At 39.8% G+C, this 20,427-nt stretch overlaps 2 protein-coding genes and 1 long non-coding RNA gene across 7 annotated transcripts; 1 reads left to right on the top strand and 2 right to left on the bottom strand.

Annotated features, from left to right (window-relative positions):
• Nucleotides 1-1,085: 1,085 nt before the first annotated feature.
• LOC124304987 (epidermal growth factor receptor kinase substrate 8-like) lies at nucleotides 1,086-18,073 on the bottom strand. Of its 4 annotated transcripts, none has more exons than XM_046763874.1 (11): nucleotides 17,946-18,073; nucleotides 9,685-9,761; nucleotides 9,362-9,597; nucleotides 8,939-9,278; nucleotides 6,750-7,990; nucleotides 6,172-6,289; nucleotides 3,893-4,048; nucleotides 3,036-3,305; nucleotides 2,536-2,704; nucleotides 1,856-1,991; nucleotides 1,086-1,732 (listed from the first exon to the last, which is right to left on the bottom strand). In XM_046763874.1, the coding sequence occupies exons 2-11, from the start codon at nucleotides 9,728-9,730 to the stop codon at nucleotides 1,628-1,630; spliced, it is 2,817 nt and encodes a 938-aa protein (XP_046619830.1). In that variant the 5' UTR covers nucleotides 9,731-9,761; nucleotides 17,946-18,073; the 3' UTR covers nucleotides 1,086-1,627. The 4 variants fall into 4 exon arrangements, with proteins under 4 accessions (XP_046619830.1, XP_046619831.1, XP_046619832.1 ...); XM_046763875.1 differs by having other exon boundaries at nucleotides 17,857-18,003; XM_046763876.1 differs by lacking the exon at nucleotides 17,946-18,073 and adding an exon at nucleotides 17,715-17,850.
• Nucleotides 18,074-18,085: 12 nt separating this feature from the next.
• Nucleotides 18,086-19,459, top strand: LOC124304993 (uncharacterized). Its single transcript, XR_006908300.1, has 2 exons — nucleotides 18,086-18,599; nucleotides 18,968-19,459. It is a non-coding gene; the product is annotated as an uncharacterized LOC124304993 (long non-coding RNA).
• Nucleotides 19,227-20,316, bottom strand: LOC124304992 (cytochrome b-c1 complex subunit 8). 2 transcript variants are annotated; one of them, XM_046763885.1, is made up of 3 exons: nucleotides 20,168-20,316; nucleotides 19,569-19,734; nucleotides 19,227-19,475 (listed from the first exon to the last, which is right to left on the bottom strand). In XM_046763885.1, the coding sequence occupies exons 2-3, from the start codon at nucleotides 19,720-19,722 to the stop codon at nucleotides 19,381-19,383; spliced, it is 249 nt and encodes an 82-aa protein (XP_046619841.1). In that variant the 5' UTR covers nucleotides 19,723-19,734; nucleotides 20,168-20,316; the 3' UTR covers nucleotides 19,227-19,380. The 2 variants fall into 2 exon arrangements, with proteins under 2 accessions (XP_046619841.1, XP_046619842.1); XM_046763886.1 differs by having other exon boundaries at nucleotides 19,569-19,747; nucleotides 20,168-20,303.
• Nucleotides 20,317-20,427: the final 111 nt, after the last annotated feature.

Here is a 20,427-nt window from a genome sequence, read left to right as displayed (position 1 = left end):
TTCTGACATGTTCCTTGAACTGTACTACAACCTGTGAATTAATTCCAGAGGGGTGTTTTTCTTCGTTTTTGAGTAAAAAATCATTAAAGGTGTCGATGCGCGTGAAATTGCGGCGCGCCGAGTCTCTACGTAATGGCGGGCGGCCGGTTGCCGTCCACCGCTACCCCGCGGTGGCGTCGCAGCGTTATTTTAGAGTCATTTTCACGATGTAGGACATGATTGAAGAATCTGAAAAAAATACTGTACCTTCACAAGGCCTGCTCAAAGCGATAAGTGTAGTTTCAGGAATGTGTTTTTCACCGTTTTTTTATTACAGAGATTCGAAATACACACCATGAGAGTGCACATAAATGATAATAATTACATAACTTGCTACTTATTTTAAAATAAAAACACATTCTTGAAACTTCACTTATCGCTTTGAGCAGGCCTTGTGAAGGTACAGTATTTTTTTCAGATTTTTCAATCATGTCCTACATCGTGAAAATGACTCTAAAATAACGCTGCGACGCCACCGCGGGGTAGCGGTGGACGGCAACCGGCCGCCCGCCATTACGTAGAGACTCGGCGCGCCGCAATTTCACGCGCATCGACACCTTTAATGATTTTTTACTCAAAAACGAAGAAAAACACCCCTCTGGAATTAATTCACAGGTTGTAGTACAGTTCAAGGAACATGTCAGAATTTAAAAAAAATTTTTTGATCGTGTCAGTCACTGTTTTAAAAATCTTTGAAAAATTAATTGTTAAATAAACAATTGATAACAACTTTTTTTTACCATTTCGTATTTTTTTTTAAATTCTATGGAGCTTTCCGCGTAATTTGAAAAAAAAATATATATTGTATCTAATTTTTTGCCAAAGTTATGAATTTTTGAAAAAAATGGGAGTCTAATTTGTTATTGTTAATAAAAAATCGAATTTTGCATTATAAGATTCGCGCTTTGGCACAAAAATCTAACTCCTCACACACAATCCACATGCCAAATTAAAAAAATATCTGAGAGATGACTGATCCGGTTGACGCGGAATAGCCCGTATATACACTATATAATATATATATATATATATATATATATATATATATATCTGTTACAATGTATATGGTATTGCTTTAAATAAATGAAAAAGGAATAATAATCGGGACTATGCAGTGATAACTGATACGTGTAGTTTCGTATAAGTTACGGTAATATTTGAGTTTTTCTTCAATTTCCAACATATTCAAGTAAATTCACATTACTTATTGAATTGATGTATTTATGGTATTACTGGAAAGAATTGTATATACATGCATGATGATCGGTACGTTCTAGTTTAAATTCTTACGGACTTAAAGTTATTAAAAATTTTTAAATAACGATAACAACAAAATAGTGCTAACAGGAATATAAGAATATTAAAATCTGTTATTCTTACTGACTTGTGATATTGAATTATTTTCATTAACTATAATACTATTTATGGTTGCGAATGCAAATTGATTGTAGCTGTACATGGAATTCGATTATTGGTTCTACACCGAATAGAAGTGTGTGGCCGAATATGTACAAATGTATTTACATATCATCGATACATATCGAGAGGTAATTATTATTGATTAGAAGTTCGAAGGCAAAGGAATAATTCACACGTTGTTTTTTACTCCGTTCCGCAATTCTTCGTCACCGTCAACTCTTTGGCGTACTTTGTCCAAAATTTGTTTCAGTTCGTTGGATCGCGCCGTCTTGTACTGGAAATGAAAAAAAAAATGAACAAATCAAACTTTGAGTTAATACTCATAGAGCTACACATATTCTACGCAGATGAACGTCACAAAAAAACAATGACTGCCTCCCGAGCCAGATCCACTCACCCCTCTTACATTACGAGACAAAGTGATTTGACTATCCAGTCGCTTGCCTTCTACCTGTCCGCAATATTGCTCAAGTTGACGCTTCGATAACATGAACAACTCGTAACCAGCCATCCCTCGGAGCTGCCGACAGGTTCTGTGAATAAATAAATATGTGTACTGTTCACAACAATATTTCAGGCAATTTTTCACACATTTGATCTTGCGTTTTACAAACAACAGTCAACGGACCTGCTGATTTCTTGGATTACAGTATGACGTTAACCGTTTCAGTAATAGTGGTAAGTGATCTTACCGCCTATTTTATATCCTTATTTTGTATATTTAGAGAACTTTTCAACATATCTCTTTACTGTTTTTTGCTATTTCTGATAATATATTAATAGGTTTTCAATACTCGATTTTCGTCCACCGTATTTGATCCACCATCTTGAATATTCAAAATCTGATTTCAGATTCGTAGTCAGCGACCCCAAAAACTATAGAATACTGTCTTGTTTTAAAATTCGACTCGATACAATAATGTGTGACTCAAAGGGTTAAGACGAGTGTAACGACATTGTGAGAATATCGTTAAAATCAGCAGCTGCACGTGCAAATTGATTCAAAGCATCACGTTCTTAATTGCTATCTTGTCAAAGGTGTACCTTCAAAATAAACAATGGCTATGATATACGTACTTATCTGAAAATCCTTTAGCTCTCAGCCAGCTTTGAACTTCACTAGGTGTAGAGCGATTATCGATACACACATCCGGCGTCTTCACGATATCTAAGTTCCGTCTCTTTTCGCGAAACATTGTCAGGACGTATTTGAGCTCTTCTTGCATTTGGTCTTGGCTGCTGAGTCCTACGAGGACAATCGGAATTACAGCAAACTTTTTTACATAATAATCGGTAGCGTGATTCCGAAATCGGGATCCCGTGATTATAGCAATATGGCGTCGGTGTGGGTAATCAGCTGACCGTTTTTGATAAATTTAGTAAATTCAAGGTAGAAAAAATAACGTGCCAGCTGCTATAATTTCATTTAGTGACATTGAGTCACTGTGAGATAAAATATGTGACGAATGATCATTATTATAATTAAATCCGACTCAGTGCTGCATATTCACTGCCAGAAGATGGAGTTTTCTGAATTTAAGAATCCCAAAATGATATCATAATGGTCTCACCCTCACCTGGTCCAACCGATTTGTTACTCTTGGACGTCCCACTTTTACTAAAACTTGGAGGATCACCAGTGGACCTCTTTGACATTGGCAAAGGCAATGGTGGCGGAGGAGGTGGGGGTGGTGGCGCCTTGGAAAATGAATCTGAATTTGACGCGAGACTAGATTCGTCGCTCCGACGCATAGTGCTGGCCTTCGACTGCGAACTTTGGGGTGAAATACTCGACAGATCGTCGACACTGAGGCTGCCACTCGACGTGCTCGAATCTGCTGCAATACCTGTGAACCAATCGAAGAAAGATTTTGAAACACTTCAACGCTGGAATAGCGACACCGATCACATGCCCTTCACCAAATTTGTGTGCACCTCAAGTTTAAATAAGAAGCATATTGATTGATGTGAAGTTGTGCTGATAATAACGATGGTCGTCAAATGTTTAATGGCGAAGTAAAACTTTCAGGGTTAGTATATCAAATGGTGTTATCCTACTTGTAGCGCAGTGCAGCAATATCATCCTTGTCACTAAATTTTTTTCTAGTTCTTTTCAAGTGCGCAGCAATTTGATGAACATACCTTGAGTCATCGTACAATTGTGTTAGCAAGACGGACAAACAAAAGCATCACTTCGATTGAAGATTTTGCGATGATTGGCGTTACTTAGAGAGGAGTTAGGAAAATTGACAAACCTCAAGCACTTTCCCGCAAGCATGCGTAAAACGTGGTGAGTTTTCCAATTGTTTAGACAAAAAAAAAAAGAATCGGCAGAATCAGCGGTTTGATAAATATCAATAGCTGTATTGTTTTATCATAAGATGCACTGACTTGTTTCTGTATATCAATTGGAAAACCCACGTAGATAACTTACCATAAAAGTAGAGATTTTCATCCTGTCGCAGACGTGTTTTCACTGGTGTGTAGACGTTGGGGGTTGGAATCGCAGTCGTGTCACTTCTTGTCGGAGGAAGCGGTAAAAAAATTTTTGCAGCAACAATTCGAAGCGAAGGTATCGGCAGACATGACGCTTTGATCACAATTGCAGTGCGCGTATAGAGACACAAAAGGGAACAATAAATAGAAACAAAAAAAAAATAAGGGAGGTAGAGAAACTTTCATAGGCTTTCGTTTGAAGTTTATTTTACGTACTGTATGCGGTATTCGAAAAATTTTATGTATCCGTATGTGCTGTGCACGTTGAGTATTTTTTTCAATTTATTGACTCCAACGGGAAATCATTAACGAGGTATGAAAACCAACAGGTGAACAAAAATAATACGTGAATTATACAATGATGCGGGAGATATAACGTGGACACAACTTATTTTGCACAGTCTGTCTATGAACGGCGTGAACATGGAACTAAGTACGTAACTGTCAAATTATACGTGTATATGGACAATCACAACATTTAAACATACATCATTAATCGTATATATTTATTAATAAAAGATTTACATAAATTACAATACAATAAAATACTGGACCGATGTGCAATCCATATCCGGTAAACAACGTATGCGTATAGAAAGATGAAAAACAAAAGAAAAATTCACACCAACAAACAATCATGGAAAAGCGAATATTTTTGAAAGACCGGAGAAAAAACTGAAAAGGGACTCGTGTACGACTTGAGGCTTTTAAAATTATTGCTATTCCGTTTGTTCGCTATTCCTCTGTTTTCGAACGGGTTTTTCTTTTTCTTTTTCTTTTTCCTCTTTCTCTATCTTTCTCTCTTCCCCTAACTCACTCCCATGCTCACTCTTTCTCTCTTTCTTACTCTTTTTTACTTACTCTTTTTTCTTCTTACATTAAAATGGTAGACGTCACAAAAATCATCTTTCTATCATTCACTGCGATAACAAACTTATGCGATGTATACGTATACATGTGTGTATAATTATGATGCCAAGGGTCGACTAAATATATAATAACACTTGGAATTGACCGATACTAAATTTTGATAATCGAGCATGTGGCGGATTATTTTCAGATGACGATGTAGGTGTGTTCTAACAATACTTACCACATTTATTTACATTCTAAATACGATACACTACGGTAAAGAAAAATAATTATTTACGAAATATTCAAAACCCAGTTTCGGAATTTGAAGATAAGTAATTCGATGTACGTATAAAACCAATCGTACAACCTCTATGATGCAAAACAATTACGCATTCTAAAGCGTGTCAACAATATAATTCATTTCTCCATGTTCATTTACTTGTTCCAAGTATTGCAAGTCTATCATTCAAGAAAAATTCATAAAATATTTATACTTTCATGTACAAAAAATTATATTCTGCAACACGTTATTCATTGAAAAACTGAGAAAGAAATTGAAACGGATTATTACGCATCTTTCAAACGTGTATATCTACAACAAATCATTTCATCCATTTCTATGCACGTGTAAATTCATGCGAATGATCACAAACGTCGTTATTTCACATATATTCAACGACACAAACAGAAACCCATATTATAATAAGACAACAGACAAACAGATATTCTGAATTAAACTAAAACGGTTCAACTTCTAGACAGATCAAGTTTCCGATAGGTATGCACCGATCTGGTTGAGGTGTCGACATCAGTTAAGTACTACAAGACAAGCATTTGGCAACCGAAAATTCGACTCTTCAACCATCTAATCTTTACTTGGACGAAGTATTGGGTGTTAAGTGTTATAATTGTTAAAGTGTATGTATATATGTACTTATATATTTAACTTTAGCACTTTGAAATGCCATGTCTGGCTACGTACACGTACAGATATGCTACGGTAAGAATTTTTCAATAGATAAATACCCAATATTTGTTATAAAATATATGTTTGTCAGTTTTGCAATAGTTAAAGCAAAGACGGGAAATAATTTGAAAATTTCATAAAGCTCGTTCGTATCTAATTAAAGAACAAGTACGAATGAGAACTTGAATGATGTAACACGTGAATCTCTAAAATCATTCGTCGGCCATGATTAAATTTCGAATAAATCGATATTCTCTGTTTAACGGCAGAGGAATATTATCCTGTACTTATCTCTTCGGTTTATACATTAACTCGTCTAAAATCTGTTGCACATGTACATAATAATATGGTGTCGGTGAGCTTGATATATGGGCCTTAGAAATATCGAAATTCACCTTTTTTTCCGAGTCGTTCTTTTCGAACCCAGTCAGCGGGGGCCGGAGGCGGTATGGCATGAGGACGATGCGAGGGGTCAGGTCCCGGACTGGTGCTGGTACCCTCGACTTCAGAGTCCTGAATTAAATGATAAACTTATAGGCGATTAAAGACTTTTCGGAGCATTGAATCAATAATGAATGAGCCCTATCGTCTTAATCGGAAAACAGGAACGGAGAAGAGTGATTCAAAAAATATTCAGAAACATTATTTACTCGAATGATGGTGAACACGAATAAAACAACATCCCTTCTACGTAAAACAAATGGATCTGAGAAAATTTGAATAGCACAGGCTAAGGTTCAAACAAAAACAACTTGCTCGGGATCTTGTAAACGGTCTTTTTCTTTTCTTAAGGTCATGTAGTACTAATACCGTTACCGACCGAGCAACCTCACCCTTCTTGAAGGCTGATGAAAAGGATGTTTGCTCGGTCAGTAAGGGTAGGAGTACTATACTAAGTACTTGACTTAAATTTTGGTTCACAGTGTGCCCAGTCGGCCTAATGTAAAAGAGTACTCCAATAATGACGTTGTACCTCGTAATTGTATCCGTGTCCCTGCCGTTGATACCTGCTGGTGTACAGCGGGTTATTGAAGACGTCGTTATCGCCGGCAGGCTGATTCGTCGAGCTGTTGTGAGGCGCGACGATGGTGTGAGGCACGTGGGCGATCTGCCCTTTCGAATTCCTGGCCTTCCACCACTTTCTGCTGTCGTCGAGGAGCTCGAGGTACTCACCCCTAACGACCGTCAGCTCTTTGTCGTTGTTCGCGGTCCGGGGATAGGTAACCTGGACGATCTTCGCGTGTCGCGCCACCAGCTCGTCAAGCCAAGCTTCCTGCGCGCGCTGCTCGACCGGCACACCGCGGGAACCGCGTTCGATCGAGTCGAGGGATATCTCGCTGTGCGCCCTGGTCTGCTCGACTCTTTCCCTGTCCTCACGGCCGTAGAGGTCAGAGGCGGGCCCGTAATTCCGCTCGAAGTAATCGTTGCTCGGACGCTCCTCCCTGCCGCCCTCGTACTCGAGGTAGTCGCTACTGTAGTGCGACTCGTCGACATCCCGGTGGTTGTAGTAGGGCTCCCCGAGGTTCTGCTGCTCCGGGATCTCGTCCCTCTTCTGCTTGTCCGCGTTCAGCAGCGAGGCGAGATGGTCGTGGTCCCGGTCTTCCGGTATCGGGTACTCTGGAGACCAGCCGTCCATGAATATGGGGTGGTAAAGAGGCACGTGGCCCTTCCACTGGTCCCTGGGTATCAGCCACGTGTCACCGAGGGAGTGCCAGAGCTCCGTTTCTTTGCTCGTCACGCAATTTATCAACAGGTTGACGGCCTCGCGCGTCAGGAGGGGGGACACCACCTTGTTCGGGAGGTTTGGGTCGTAGTTCGTATCGTGAGAGGCGTCGACGATCAGCGCCAACGGGGTGAATAGGAAGTGGACGAGCTCTGGAGCGTTGGGATCGTGAATGTGCGCCTTGAGCTTGGCGAGCAGGTTGAACGAGAGTTTGAACTTTTGGAATATGTCTATGAACTCCATCTCCGGTGGCGGCTTGGCGCGCATCGTCAGCATACCGTCGCCGAGGTTCCTCTTCTTCGATTTACGATTCCGGCGACGACGTTCCAGCTCACGAGACGCCGCCGCCGCGTGCTGAAGCCGCGCTATGAACTTTTCTATGTCGTCGAAACAGTGGTTCAGTATTGTCACGTCCCTTTCGTACTTTTCCGAAGACGTCGAGGACACCTCGTCGATGTTCTCTTCTCGCGACATGTCGTTCGTTCCGTCATCTGAAACACAGGATTGAACCGTAAACCGTGTGAAACTCCAAGATCTCATCTCACGCATGCATGAGATTTCTTTAGCGGGACGTGGCAGGAAATAATCTAGCAGAGAAGTATGTAGAGACTATCGTTCATTGCATCAATGATACCGCAGTCCTAAAACGCAGCCTTCCAATCAATCTTACTCAAGAGTTAGGGCAAAGTACACTAGCGCAATTAAAAACCTAGCATCGACAAGATCAAGGGTTATGGTAACTAATTCAAGATTACGTGGGGAAGCGCAGATTTTGCTGGACAGCCTCCGATCAACTGCCAGGAGTAATCCGTCACCATGACTCTTACTACTAGTTTCCGCGTTCCTATCTTTATAGCAAATAATAAAATCATTTAGAGGTGATTCGGTGTCTTAGGCAGAGTCGTCGAGCCAGGTTTCAGTAACGGCTAGAATTGCAGGTTGAGAAGTCTTCAACAGGAGGTTGTGGCTCAGGTTCTTAAACTTTGACCTCAGTCCCCTAGTATTCTGATAGACAATATAGAGCTCCACCCCAAGAAGTATTTTGAGCGACGATCACTGTCAGTTTTGGCATTGACAATCATGGGCATGTCATTTTTAAATTTGATTGTTTTGGTTTCTTTATTTTTTTTTGTTACAACACCTATTGCGAAAATGGTTGGGATAAATACACAGGGCTGTGCTCTGCGCGTTATAACGGGAAAACTACTTTTTGGTATTGATTGTTTAAAATTATTATTATCGAAATGAAAAACAACTTTGCCTATGTGATCTTGTTGAGTCAATACAAATGAAAGCAACAAAATTAACTTATTCAAATGTTACTAGTGCGTTATTTAGATCAGAGGTTCAAAGTGAATGAAAAGTTCAGTCATAAGAAATCGAACATTGAGATTGCAGTGGTGTTTGAATTATACTAAAGTCATCAGACTCAGACTCACTGTTTGCTGCATTGAATGCCGAAACTTGTTCGCGAACATTAACACCGTTCAACGGAGGTTCCGGAGGAGGGAGAGTCGGTGGAGGTGGAATGTGACCCCTCGGTCCTCTGGGAGAACCACCGGGGACTAATTTCCCCATTTGCAGCATTTTGAGATCTTCGACAAGATCCTGGGCGGAGACGCTCTGACACTGAAATATGTGCATTTCGGCACGTTGACCAGACACACTGTCGTCAGCAACTGTGAATACCAAAATATTGTTGTACATCTCCATTGGATCCCTGGACGTGAAAGCGGTTGGTTCCTGTATCAATGAGGCTGGGAATCTCTCCATTACTGCCTGAAAGATGAAAAAGGATAATGCTGTTTCTAGTTCTTTCAAGGTATGACAATTCATCCAAATGGCAATTTCCCTGAAATTACCCCGGTCTCGTTGTCCATTATCAAAACCCACGACCTCTCCAGACGTAGCTGCATTTTCTGACTCCATATACCATTGCTCTTTTCAAGTTGAAGGAGCCTCCTCATTCCGTCGGCGGGATAAACTATGCCAGTTTCAATCGTCACAGTAAACGTCGCCAAATGCTCCATCAGGTAAGTTGGTTCCGAACTCGTACCAACTGCCCCAGATGTGCTCGGAGGGCCGCTGGACCCGCCATCTGAACGATGTGGAAAAATAGATATATGAAATAAGCTTAAATAGCAATTCAGGGGCACGAGATAAGAATGAAATAATTTTTACTCACCTTTGTTGTAGGTCGATGTGCTGTGACCACTGTTGTAGTAAGGCATTGTGCGACCACCGCTTCAACTCAGCGTTTAACTAAAAGGAATCAGAATTGTTATATCGTAAAATTAGTGTATAGAAAACATGGTAAATAGGCATTGAGAAGGGTTTTGCAGTCCAGTGTCGTATAAATATTTTTATATAACGCGAGCATGTTTTACGCGTTTTTCAATGTGTTTTCCGTACCCAAAGTACCAGTTTCCATAGCGGCCGAGTGAGTCTACGAATACGCATACGCGGAGTATTGAAAAGACCACTTTTAAGTCCTATAAGTTGAGAATGGTCTTTTCTATACTGCGCGCATGCGTTCTCGCGAACAAATCTATCATTATGTCACCCTAACCTCAATTTCGTGCTTCGTGAAAAAATGTATAACACTCTCGTTATATAAAGAATCGTCTGCAACAAGGTGGCAACGGTCTTTTCGCCTCGCGTATTTGCAATATACATCTTCCAACGGAATCATATAAGCTGCAGCAAAAAAAGAAATAGATAGGAACTGTCAAAAGAAAAAAGTAAGTAACATAACCTCTTTATCGTGTATACAGTAAACGTTGAAAGTAGAAGCGATATTGCAATGCTCAGGTACAGTAACAAATCAATTATTCATAACATAACACAAGAAATGGATTTGTCACAACATTGAAGGTTCACTTTGGGTGCCAAAACGGTGTGATTATATATGCAGTAATCATTTTATTGAAAATAAAAAAGGAGATGAAAACAGTCCAAGTTATGTACCGACAATATTTCCTTTAGTATATCCGCAAAGAAGCGTAAATGAAATTATGGGAGCAAATAGATATGATTTAATTAATATATTGATTGATGAAACAAGTCATCGAGGTTTTTATAAAACACAGGTTATAATATGTTTTATTGCAGGCATGCTCGGTTTATAAAGCGTGGAACAGACAACGTAAAATCTACAGTCGCTTCACGCAGGCAAAAAATTCTTGAACAATCACTCAAATTAAATAAAAGAACTTGAGGCGCATTGGAGGATGTTGAAATGGAATACATCAACATCAAGACGACAATCGATCATGGGTGTCAAGTTACATCTCTTAATAACGAGCAATTTGACAGTACGTTTATTTGTAATGGGATTGATTTGGATGGTAAATCTGTGTGGGATGTGGAAATTCAAACGAATACAAATGAACATTCAAATGCGGTAATCACTTCCAAGAGAAAAAATTTTGAAGACAAGCAGTGTGGCACAGAATCGAAGAATTATGTAAATGTAAGTATAGGACGCAATCTAGAAAATGAGACCTTGAATACTCCACAATTTTCTGGATTTGCTGGATATTTGTCAATAAAAAAAAGGGAACAACTTTTAAATTTTGCTGGTATGACATTTCAGAATTTTAATTTATTACTAAAGCGTTTAAATGACAGATCAGATCATAGTAAGCTTTCCAAAGAAAATCCATTTCTACTTTTTTTAATAAAAATCAAAACCGATTTGACATTCTCAGTGATTGCCGTTTTATTTGACGTACGCAGAACGACCGTGTCAAGAATGTTTTTTGCTGTTTTAAAGTACTTATCTGCTGCCACACAAAATTTAGTTTTTCAGCCAAAGAAGTGTATTGTAATGCGGTCTATGCCAGAATATTTTAAACCAAATTATACAAATACTCGAGTAATCACCGACTGTACAGAATTCAGTGTCACTCAATATTCGATAACAGGATGTTCTGTTATTCGAATTACAAGAAAAATTTCACAGCTAATCTGCTTATTCGAATCCCTCCATTTGGATTCATTAGTTTTAAATCCAAAGTTGCTGGTGGAAGACAAAGCGATACGCAATGGACTGAAGAATCAGGTTTGATAGATTTACTAGAAGAAGGTGACATAGTTTTGGCAGACAAAGGATTTCCGCAAATTAAACAAACGGTGGATGCAAAAAGGAAAAAGGTAACAGTCGTGATGTATCCTGTTTTGGAAAAAAAAAACAGAATTCAGCAACGAGGAAACTGAAGCCACGTATAGCATAGCATGAGTTTGGATTCACGTTAAGAGGATTATGCAGAGATTAAGAGTCTATTAAATTTGATATAAAATGTTTCATTTCAGTGGTTTTTTGCCAATAACTTTTGATCCAATCAATATTTATCAGATCGCGACGCCTAGCTTTGTAGAGCTCTCAAAAATGAAAAGAAAGTATTGCACTTTATTCTGTACAATTGAAAGGAAAAAAGATAAACGCGAAAAACGTTAAAATCATAGTTTTCATTGACTTTTAAACAATGTTCCCACGCGATTTCACAGGGCGGGATGATTATTTTCATCGTTCGTATACACCAGTTCTTACTACCCACACGAAAAGTATCAGCTTGCCCCAATAGAATAATGCGAAAGAATTTGTCATATTCGGGGTATATTTCCTGGACTAAATAAACCAGGAGAACTTCGGGCTATCGAGTCACTAGAAGGCCTTACCGGGCATGCTCACAGCGATACGTAAATCCTCATCAAAGCTACCATTGAATTAAAATTTTTCAAGCACCCCAATCTTGACGTATAACAATCCGATAAGGAAAAGCTCGACATTCAGGCATGAAAGATTCTGAAATATTGAACCAGTTGTCAACTCTGATGATTTATCGCAAAATTTTTGTAGTTCCGTAATTGTTCTTTATACACCTTATACACCGATCTCTTATCTGTCGTTGCGGTAAATCGAGCCAATACTCAATGGTGCGACTGTTTATATTGTGTTTTCATGAGCTGTCTGCGCAATTTCTGCAAGGTTTCGGCCTAAACTTGCAGTCACTCGCCGATTAGATTGCAGAGCTCCTCGGTGATCAGCGAGTATAACTGATAACGTTTACCCAGGCATCTTGTACACACAATCTTCGATATGAGTCTAAGTTGCGATACAGTCTCAATTGTGACTCATTGAAACAGTGATTACTCGGGGGTGGGCCTGAATTCCTCCTATATGTCTCACTTGTTGTGCCTCGCGGAAAGGTAGATGAGGAGGGAGAAATGAAAAAACAGATACTTGTACATTTTATCACTTATACCTACGATTTATCATATTCCTTACTAAGTTATCGCTATTTGCATGCACTGTTTTTTTCCTCTCATTCGCTTTTCTTCACTGTGATATTATAAATCAGAATTGCTGGCAACTGGGGCGTTTAAGTATACAGGAAGTTATATCTCGACAAGGTGAGGTCAACGATACGAAAAACCAGTTCGCGGCAATAAGGCCGCCAACATAATCCAAAGGAGTAGCCCGCAGGAATGCATGCGTGCATGTATTTCCGTTCGGTAAGTATTTACTCTACAGAGGTCACCAAAGGCCATTGCGAAACGTTGCTACAGCTGCGGTTATCCTTGAATAATACCTTTATGCATATTATACTCTCTTACGCGCATTGTTACACCTAATGACAAAACTAATCTCCCACAGTTCTGATTGTCGTCATCACCATGATTGCACCGTTGTTATTCAGATTTTTCTTTCCACATCTATATTCTATATATTATTCGCATACAACTTTCCCCGTTTATAATTTAAATTTGGAAAAATTCTCTAGTTTGAGGGTTTATACTGGGTAGCAATGACATTGTCTTAAAGTATAGACTTTAAGCTACTAAAAAATGGGGATGAATTTGGTGTACTTGGTGACGCAAGATTGGTGCTGTATTGTTCAGTTGGAATTATTATTTATCTGGTAAATGCAACTACTCAATAAATACTTCAAATTATAAATAATACATTTTTACTCATATAAGAGTTGGAATTAAATAATTCATTAAATAATTACAGGCTTCAATTAAAGGCAGGAAAATATGTGCAAATGTATGCGGTAAATATATAGGTTCTGCAATGCCGAGGCTTTCTCTTTTCACGCTATCTCTTATATTATTCCCAATATAACGATGCGGTCAATTTCCATTACAAGATGATGTATATGGTACGCGAAAACTATTAATTGACAAAATTAAGGGTTATTTGGAATCAAAGGGCTGAGCGGGTATCAACAGTGACACCTTGCCGATAGTTTTTAAAAATATAATGTATATTTCACTTGAAACCTTATCATTTCGATAGCAAAGAAAACGTTTTTTTCAAAAACTCTCTCTCCTCGAGGATTGGCGACGGAAATAAATAGTTCAGAAGTCATCAATCGGGATGACGACGTGTGTGTAAATGTCTAGATAGCTTCAGATACGACGATGTGAGTTCCCCGATATTTTTTTGCCATTTCAAGAGAAATGCCGATGGCACGCACGGTAATTCTCTTTCGCAGCGAAAGTAAGATATTTTCGAAACTCAACCGACTCCTAAACCCCGGAGCCGCGTGATATCTTATACACCAAGCCTTTTCCAGACAATGTTTTCCTGCCTTACAGATCTTTACCTAAACACAAACGAGTACAGAAATTACACCAAAATCATCTAATCTCTCATTTGAATACGCTGCGTATCTTTTTGCATGATTGAAGATAATTAGGAAACCTAAAAACAATCTGTATCTGTCACAACTTAGCGAAACAGTTTTTCACTTATTCTGGTTCATAGTGGCAGTTATACAAATTCAATTTCAATGAAATTTATTTCTTTTTAGCATAAGAGGTCGTGAAGAGGACGTCAAATAATTGTTGGATTATTTGTCAGAAGGTAATTTGTGCTTTCGTCACAACGTCTATGCTGGCAGGACCCTCGAAGTCAGGTTCATTAGCAACTGTTATGTTCGTATATACGTACACCTCGGTATGTATTATATATACATATACACGTGCTGATATATGCTATACACCTTCTCGCCGACGATAATTAAATTTTTACCTTAATTAGTAGTTGGTAATTTTAAATCAGCAGAAATGTAGTTTAACGATTTGAAAAAATAACTAGGTGCATATTTCCTGGTTGATTATAAGAAAAGAAACCAACGTTCTAATAATAAATTAATAAATTATTCATCGGCTGTATGATTAATTATTTTTTGCAAATACCATGATTATTGTTATTTATTTTTCTGCATCGCTGCTTATATATTTATAATATGTAGCATGCATTCATGTCTAAATACGGCACATTTTGGTTTCACGTTCGACAAAATGGACCACGCACTCATTATAATACGAGTAATAAACCACTGACACATGTTCGCTCATCTACATGCACATTAATTTATAGTTGGGTTCCCGGATTCCGAGCATCTCTCGATAATCGTATAAAAGTAAGTTGCGATGGTCGGAACCGGGGCAATTCAATTAGTATACACGCGTAGTATGCGAAAAGAAGAAAAAAAATTCTTCAATATTGAATCAACACATTAAGTACCGACGGTAAAAAGTTTTGCCAAACAGATTATGCGCAGCTCATCTTGAACTATTATGTGAAATACTTTCAGTCTCGCATGAAGCGTGTCAACAAACGGCGATTACGTTATATTTACTTCTTCGCAAGCGGTATCTAAGTATGCTTTTTCATGAAAGAAATTGGCGAATGATTGTATGTACGCTGTTTTCTTTTTTCTCAATTGCAAATCGAACGACGGAAAGTCTGCAACCTGCGCGAGCAAACCAACCAGTCTAGAGAAATAGATTAGATTGGTAACAACAACTCGGCGGTGAATTTCTCCTTCATATACCGTCAAAACTGCGTCTGATCTAAACTCGTTCTGGTATAGAAACTTATAATTACAAAATTCCCACCCAATTCTCTATAAATATATTTTCAGATTCTCATGAGCATCGCAAGAAGTATGACTCCATGCACAAAGAAAAAGAAATACAACATCCCGGCATCATTGTTAATACTATGTGTGAGATTTTCGCCGCTCAATATCCTCAATACCTAGAGGCTGCCATTTTGGTGAAAATCGTGTCTCTGATATTGTCGAAGATAGGCAAGTCAAAAAAGGCGTACGAAGAGCAAGAATTAGATATCGTATCGCGCCTCAAGAGGAATCAAATTCTCCTCGCGGTTGATTGTTCGGAGTGACACGACCGACGTGCGAACGTGCGTCTCGTACCTATGGAAAATGACATCATCATCGTCATCGACCCTGAATGAGGAAGAAAGAAGGAAAGAACAAAACTCAACGGGTGAAAAACTGGCAACAAAACGTCACGTGTGCACGCGCCTTTATGTTGACACTATCGAATTCGAGATGTAAGCTTGCGAGGCTGGATGTTGGGCAAGTAAGGAAAGGTGCCCCCCCCCCCCTCCCCCCGCTCTCTCATGCGGCATCAAAGAGTATTAATGCACGCGCCGATACAGGCGTGTGTATGCGTATACCAATGTACGCAAGTGTATGTACCGTGTACGTATCACGTAGGATGTATATAGCCAGCCAGAAGGGATCAGTTCTTGGCTGAATCGCATTCCAGAGATTCCAAGGCGACTTTAACCACATTTGAAATTCCCAATCCGTAATGGACGCGCTTATCCCACACACGAAACACGTGTGTACACATACGTATATGTATACAGTTGACACAAATACAGAAGGTACGACGCGTGTACGCATGGCACGGTTCGACTTACGTGCATACGTATACCTATGCATATATACATATATATATACATATATTGTATAGTCGAGAAACTTTCATCTGCTCCCGGAATACACGTACGCATTCATAACTCGTGTATAATAATATAATATGCCTATGCTCGTTTTGAAATATACCTACTAACGTTATGGATCTTCATCGTTGTACCGCAAAGTGCGGCGTGAAATTGATTGACAATTTGAAATTGATGGGGTACGGTAGATAAGAAAGGTCGACATTCGGATGCCGAGTTAGATATCGGTCGTCGGACCTCGTCAAGGCCAAGGTCGAAAATCTAATGGCTGGTTGTGAATGTGGAATATGGTGTGTAGCGTTCGACGATCGTGCAGACGCTGGAAGTTAGGCGCAGGTGTTTTCAAGCGATTTTCGATACCGCAGACGCGTCGCACGATGCGAAGTAAAATAGATCTACACACCGTGTACGGCATGGCGAAAATCGGTGCTCGAATCCTGCAGCGCGGTGTCGGTGTGCATACATGTGGCAAAGTAAGACCGTTACGAAACGCATCGGAAATGTCTTCGAGGCGTAGGTATAGGTACCCCGTTGTTCTTCCGTACATTAACATTACCCTACGTTTATGGGAGGTTGCGCGACGACGACGTGCTTCACAAAGCTATTTGTGCCTTAGGCTGACACACCCTGTATCGGAATTGATGAAAAAATTTCCAAGGTGTGCATATCAAGCTCGCATGGCGCGTGCACATATTACCGGAATAATGCGTGTGTTTGTCTAACCGCATATTACCCTAATCGGGAAAGATAAGTCGCTATACTTTTCAATTCTTGATAGGCAAGAAACTAGCACGAACTTATCAGCATTTTGACAAATTTGACTGAGCTGTTCGTCAAGTTTTAATTAATCATCACAACCGAACGGGATCGACCAAAATTGTAAGGATCGAGATGAAATATTACGTCCAATGTAGGTACAGACGCTTAAATAATTCAGTACACCGTGTGCGGCTAGTTCCTGGAACTGATTTCTAATCACCTTGGTTTTCTTGTTAGTTACGCCGGTATGATTTTTGTTTTTCCTTTTGATCCTCTTTCCCCTTATCGTCACAACCCAACGCGATATTTACCTCGGGCTACAGCATAAGCTGGGTACGGGATTTGAGCTCGGCTTCAACCGGCAATTCGGCCGTATCTTAATACACACCAAGAACTGAAACCCTAATTGGATTTTCAAGAGGACAATAACCAAGAAAAAAAGACAGGTTGCGAAATAAGCCGCATAATGGGTGAAGTGGAATCGACGCTTGAAACTCCGCTCAAGTTGTGTTATTCGTACCCCATGTATATACTGATACAAAATTACGGTAGTCGGATGTTAAGACTAGCCAAAGAGTGTCCATATCTCTGCTGCTGCATGTATGGGCGTATGTGCGTGCGTGTATGTGGGTGTATCGGTGTAGTGGAATATCATCGATAAATACCTTGTGACAGCCGAGTTTTGGTAGAACGCGGGTTTGGCTCGACGAAACTTATAATATCCAATATGACGGTGGTTATAATCGTAATCGCGTGGCACAAGACCAATCGCCGCCGTTTATTTTCACTGTAAACTTATCAACTTACAGGTATAGCTGCAGGTACCAGAACGATAAAAGTTTGAAAACTATCAACTCCGTCAACAAGTGTCAGTCCCGACGTCACACTCTACTCACCTATATACAATACGGCACAGAGCAACGGAGTTTTGGGCGGACCTCGGTCCCACTCATTGTCGACTGGAAATACCTGTGCCGTACCTCTATACCTGACGAAGCCCCAGGTAAACTTGGGCGGGTGTCCCCCTTCTTCACCCCCTTCGACCCACGGACAGGTAGCAAATGAAACGAACCACCTCATTGGTCGAGGTGGAACGGTACCAAGCTTTCCATTCGTCGAGACCTGCGACGGAGCTCGGTACGATCGGTTAGAAGAGGTCTTAGGTTTACCTGGGCCACCGATAGCGGATTCTCGGCTTGCCCTGTAGCGCTCACAAAGGCGGCAAAACAATAAACGACAGTCGTGGGTATTTGCTTGCTCTGGCCATTGAATTCAAGCCAAATTTTACCTGCTCGTATTTCTCGGAACATGGAAGGCATAAACTTCTTTTATTACGGCAAGAACATACTACAGTTAAAGTCCAAACTGTTTTCTTCGCGGAAGGTATTTAAATGGAGTCGGTGAAAGAATTTGGAAGCTCCAACTTTGAAAACTGTACCCGAGATTCTTTCGGAATAGGATGAAGTCAAGGTGAAGTTAGTAACGTTACTGTAACGGTGCATGTTGACGAAAAATCGGTACTTCGCATTTATAGGAAAGTCCGAGATTTGGTAAACCATTGTAAACAAAATATACTTCAATTTTGAAAAGCCAACTCCTTGAGAGTAATTTTTCAATTGCTTAACTTCAGTCTGATTCTTTCGGAGGATACAGTCAAGGCTGTTGGATTACAATTTTCGCATCCATGAATCGTTATTAGCTAACGATAATCCAGTGTCGATGGGAGAAAATTCGCTATTTTAAAAACGTCCTTTAAAGCCGAAGGATGTTTTTCAGACAATTTGAAAGTCAAAGCCGAAAAAACGTAGTTCTGATATTTTTTTTACCATATTTCAATTTTGCTGTGGCCATATTACAAGTTTTTACGAAATCGATTGAATTCGATCAACTACAGCTTGACTGTGTTTTTAATTTCCAGAATTGGCTTTTCGAATTATGCAGAAGTGATTTCTGAACAAATTTTGGCAATGAATGGCCCACAACAGCTGCTTTAAGAATTGAAAACAAAATGAGGTGGATGGTTACGAAGAAATTCAGGTTGTCAATTTTTCCGACGCCGTTTGAACGTTCGATAGCAGGATTTCGTTGGTAAATTATAAATCTTTCAACTCGTTAAGCAGAGTACGTATTGTCTGAAAATTAAATTTCAAACGGTACTCTTAACGAACACTTTCTCGTTAAACTGACAGGAAACTTTATTCGTGTAGTATAACTTTAGACATTCGATACACGCAATATATTCACGGATACTCTGTACAGATAGATATATGCATGTGTGTTGTTTGACTTTCCAACCATATTCTATAAATAAACTATGCAAATACTAATTATTTATACGTCATTTTCATAATCCTTGGGGTTCTTCCTTTGAAGGCGAGCGTGTTCCTTTTCTGCCCAGTCGTAGACCAAGTAGGCTATTAAAAAGGCTTTAACAAGAAAATTTTTCATCTTAGACATTACAGACACAACTGGTTTGAATCTAATCACACAGTCTCGTAAGACTTTGTTGAGATACTCACGTGGGCCCATCGTAAACAAGTTCTCCTTTATCCTACGAAATACATTCGGTACACCATGAGATATCGCACCTGCGAATGCCCGCTGCTCGTACGGACTAAGTCGGTAATAAATAATTCCTCGTAGCTTGTACAGGTTTCCAAATACCTTTCCCATCCTGCCAACTGTCTGTGGAAAATATCTGATTTACGTTAAGCTGTTATTTTGTGTGGCGAGTGGTGTGTATACGACAGTTGCCACACGAGTGGGGGGGGGGGGTGAAAAGGTGTGTGGAATTGGTGTAGAAAGAAGGTGCCGAACACACTTTTTTGCAAAATGAATCATTCCGCTGGACATTCTGATCAGTCTCATGGCTATGAATATTCTAATGACAACAGAGAAATTGCAACAGAAGACGTAAAGCATCGACCGACTGGCAAATAACGTAATTCAGTACGTAGCCCTCTCTGTGACCAACCTAACACTCACGTCCGAATTACGTAAGAAGAAATACGGTAAAAACGGCAAACGGAATACCGCGGAGAAACTCATCGAAGTATTAAGTTAGATAAGTCTATCGTTTTTCGAATAAATTATGTAATTATTTGGTAAAGACACCTACCCCTTGCGCAGAGAGCACACGTCGAGTCTAATGGAAAGAAGATACCGACTTCAGACGGGTAGACAAAGTGCACCAACACGAAGAAACGAAACCGAGGAGCGAGTGGCCAGCAGTTCTGCCAACGTTGACTCACTCGGGATACTATTTTTTTCACGGATCTTTCGCAACTGACCAATGAAGGATCGCTGAGCCAGTTTGCTGCCTAACCAACATCGACGATTCAAACGATCAATCTGTTTTCATCCGTAGAATTGACGACG

The sequence above is a fragment of the Neodiprion virginianus genome, chromosome 5, assembly GCF_021901495.1.
Source record: "Neodiprion virginianus isolate iyNeoVirg1 chromosome 5, iyNeoVirg1.1, whole genome shotgun sequence".
Lineage (NCBI taxonomy): Eukaryota > Metazoa > Arthropoda > Insecta > Hymenoptera > Diprionidae > Neodiprion > Neodiprion virginianus.
This window is presented reverse-complemented; position numbering and strand designations above follow the sequence as displayed.

Coding starts and splice junctions, on each gene's coding strand:
- LOC124304987 (XM_046763874.1), bottom strand. CDS start 9,730: ATGCCTTACTACAACAGTGGTCACAGCACATCGACCTACAACAAAG. Junction 9,279..9,361: donor TAATGGACAACGAGACCGGG/GTAATTTCAGGG, acceptor TTCATCTTTCAG/GCAGTAATGGAGAGATTCCC. Junction 3,306..3,892: donor TGAAAATCTCTACTTTTATG/GTAAGTTATCTA, acceptor ATTGGTTCACAG/GTATTGCAGCAGATTCGAGC.
- LOC124304992 (XM_046763885.1), bottom strand. CDS start 19,722: ATGGGAAAGGTATTTGGAAACCTGTACAAGCTACGAGGAATTATTTAT. Junction 19,476..19,568: donor CTTGTTTACGATGGGCCCAC/GTGAGTATCTCA, acceptor TTCTTGTTAAAG/CCTTTTTAATAGCCTACTTG.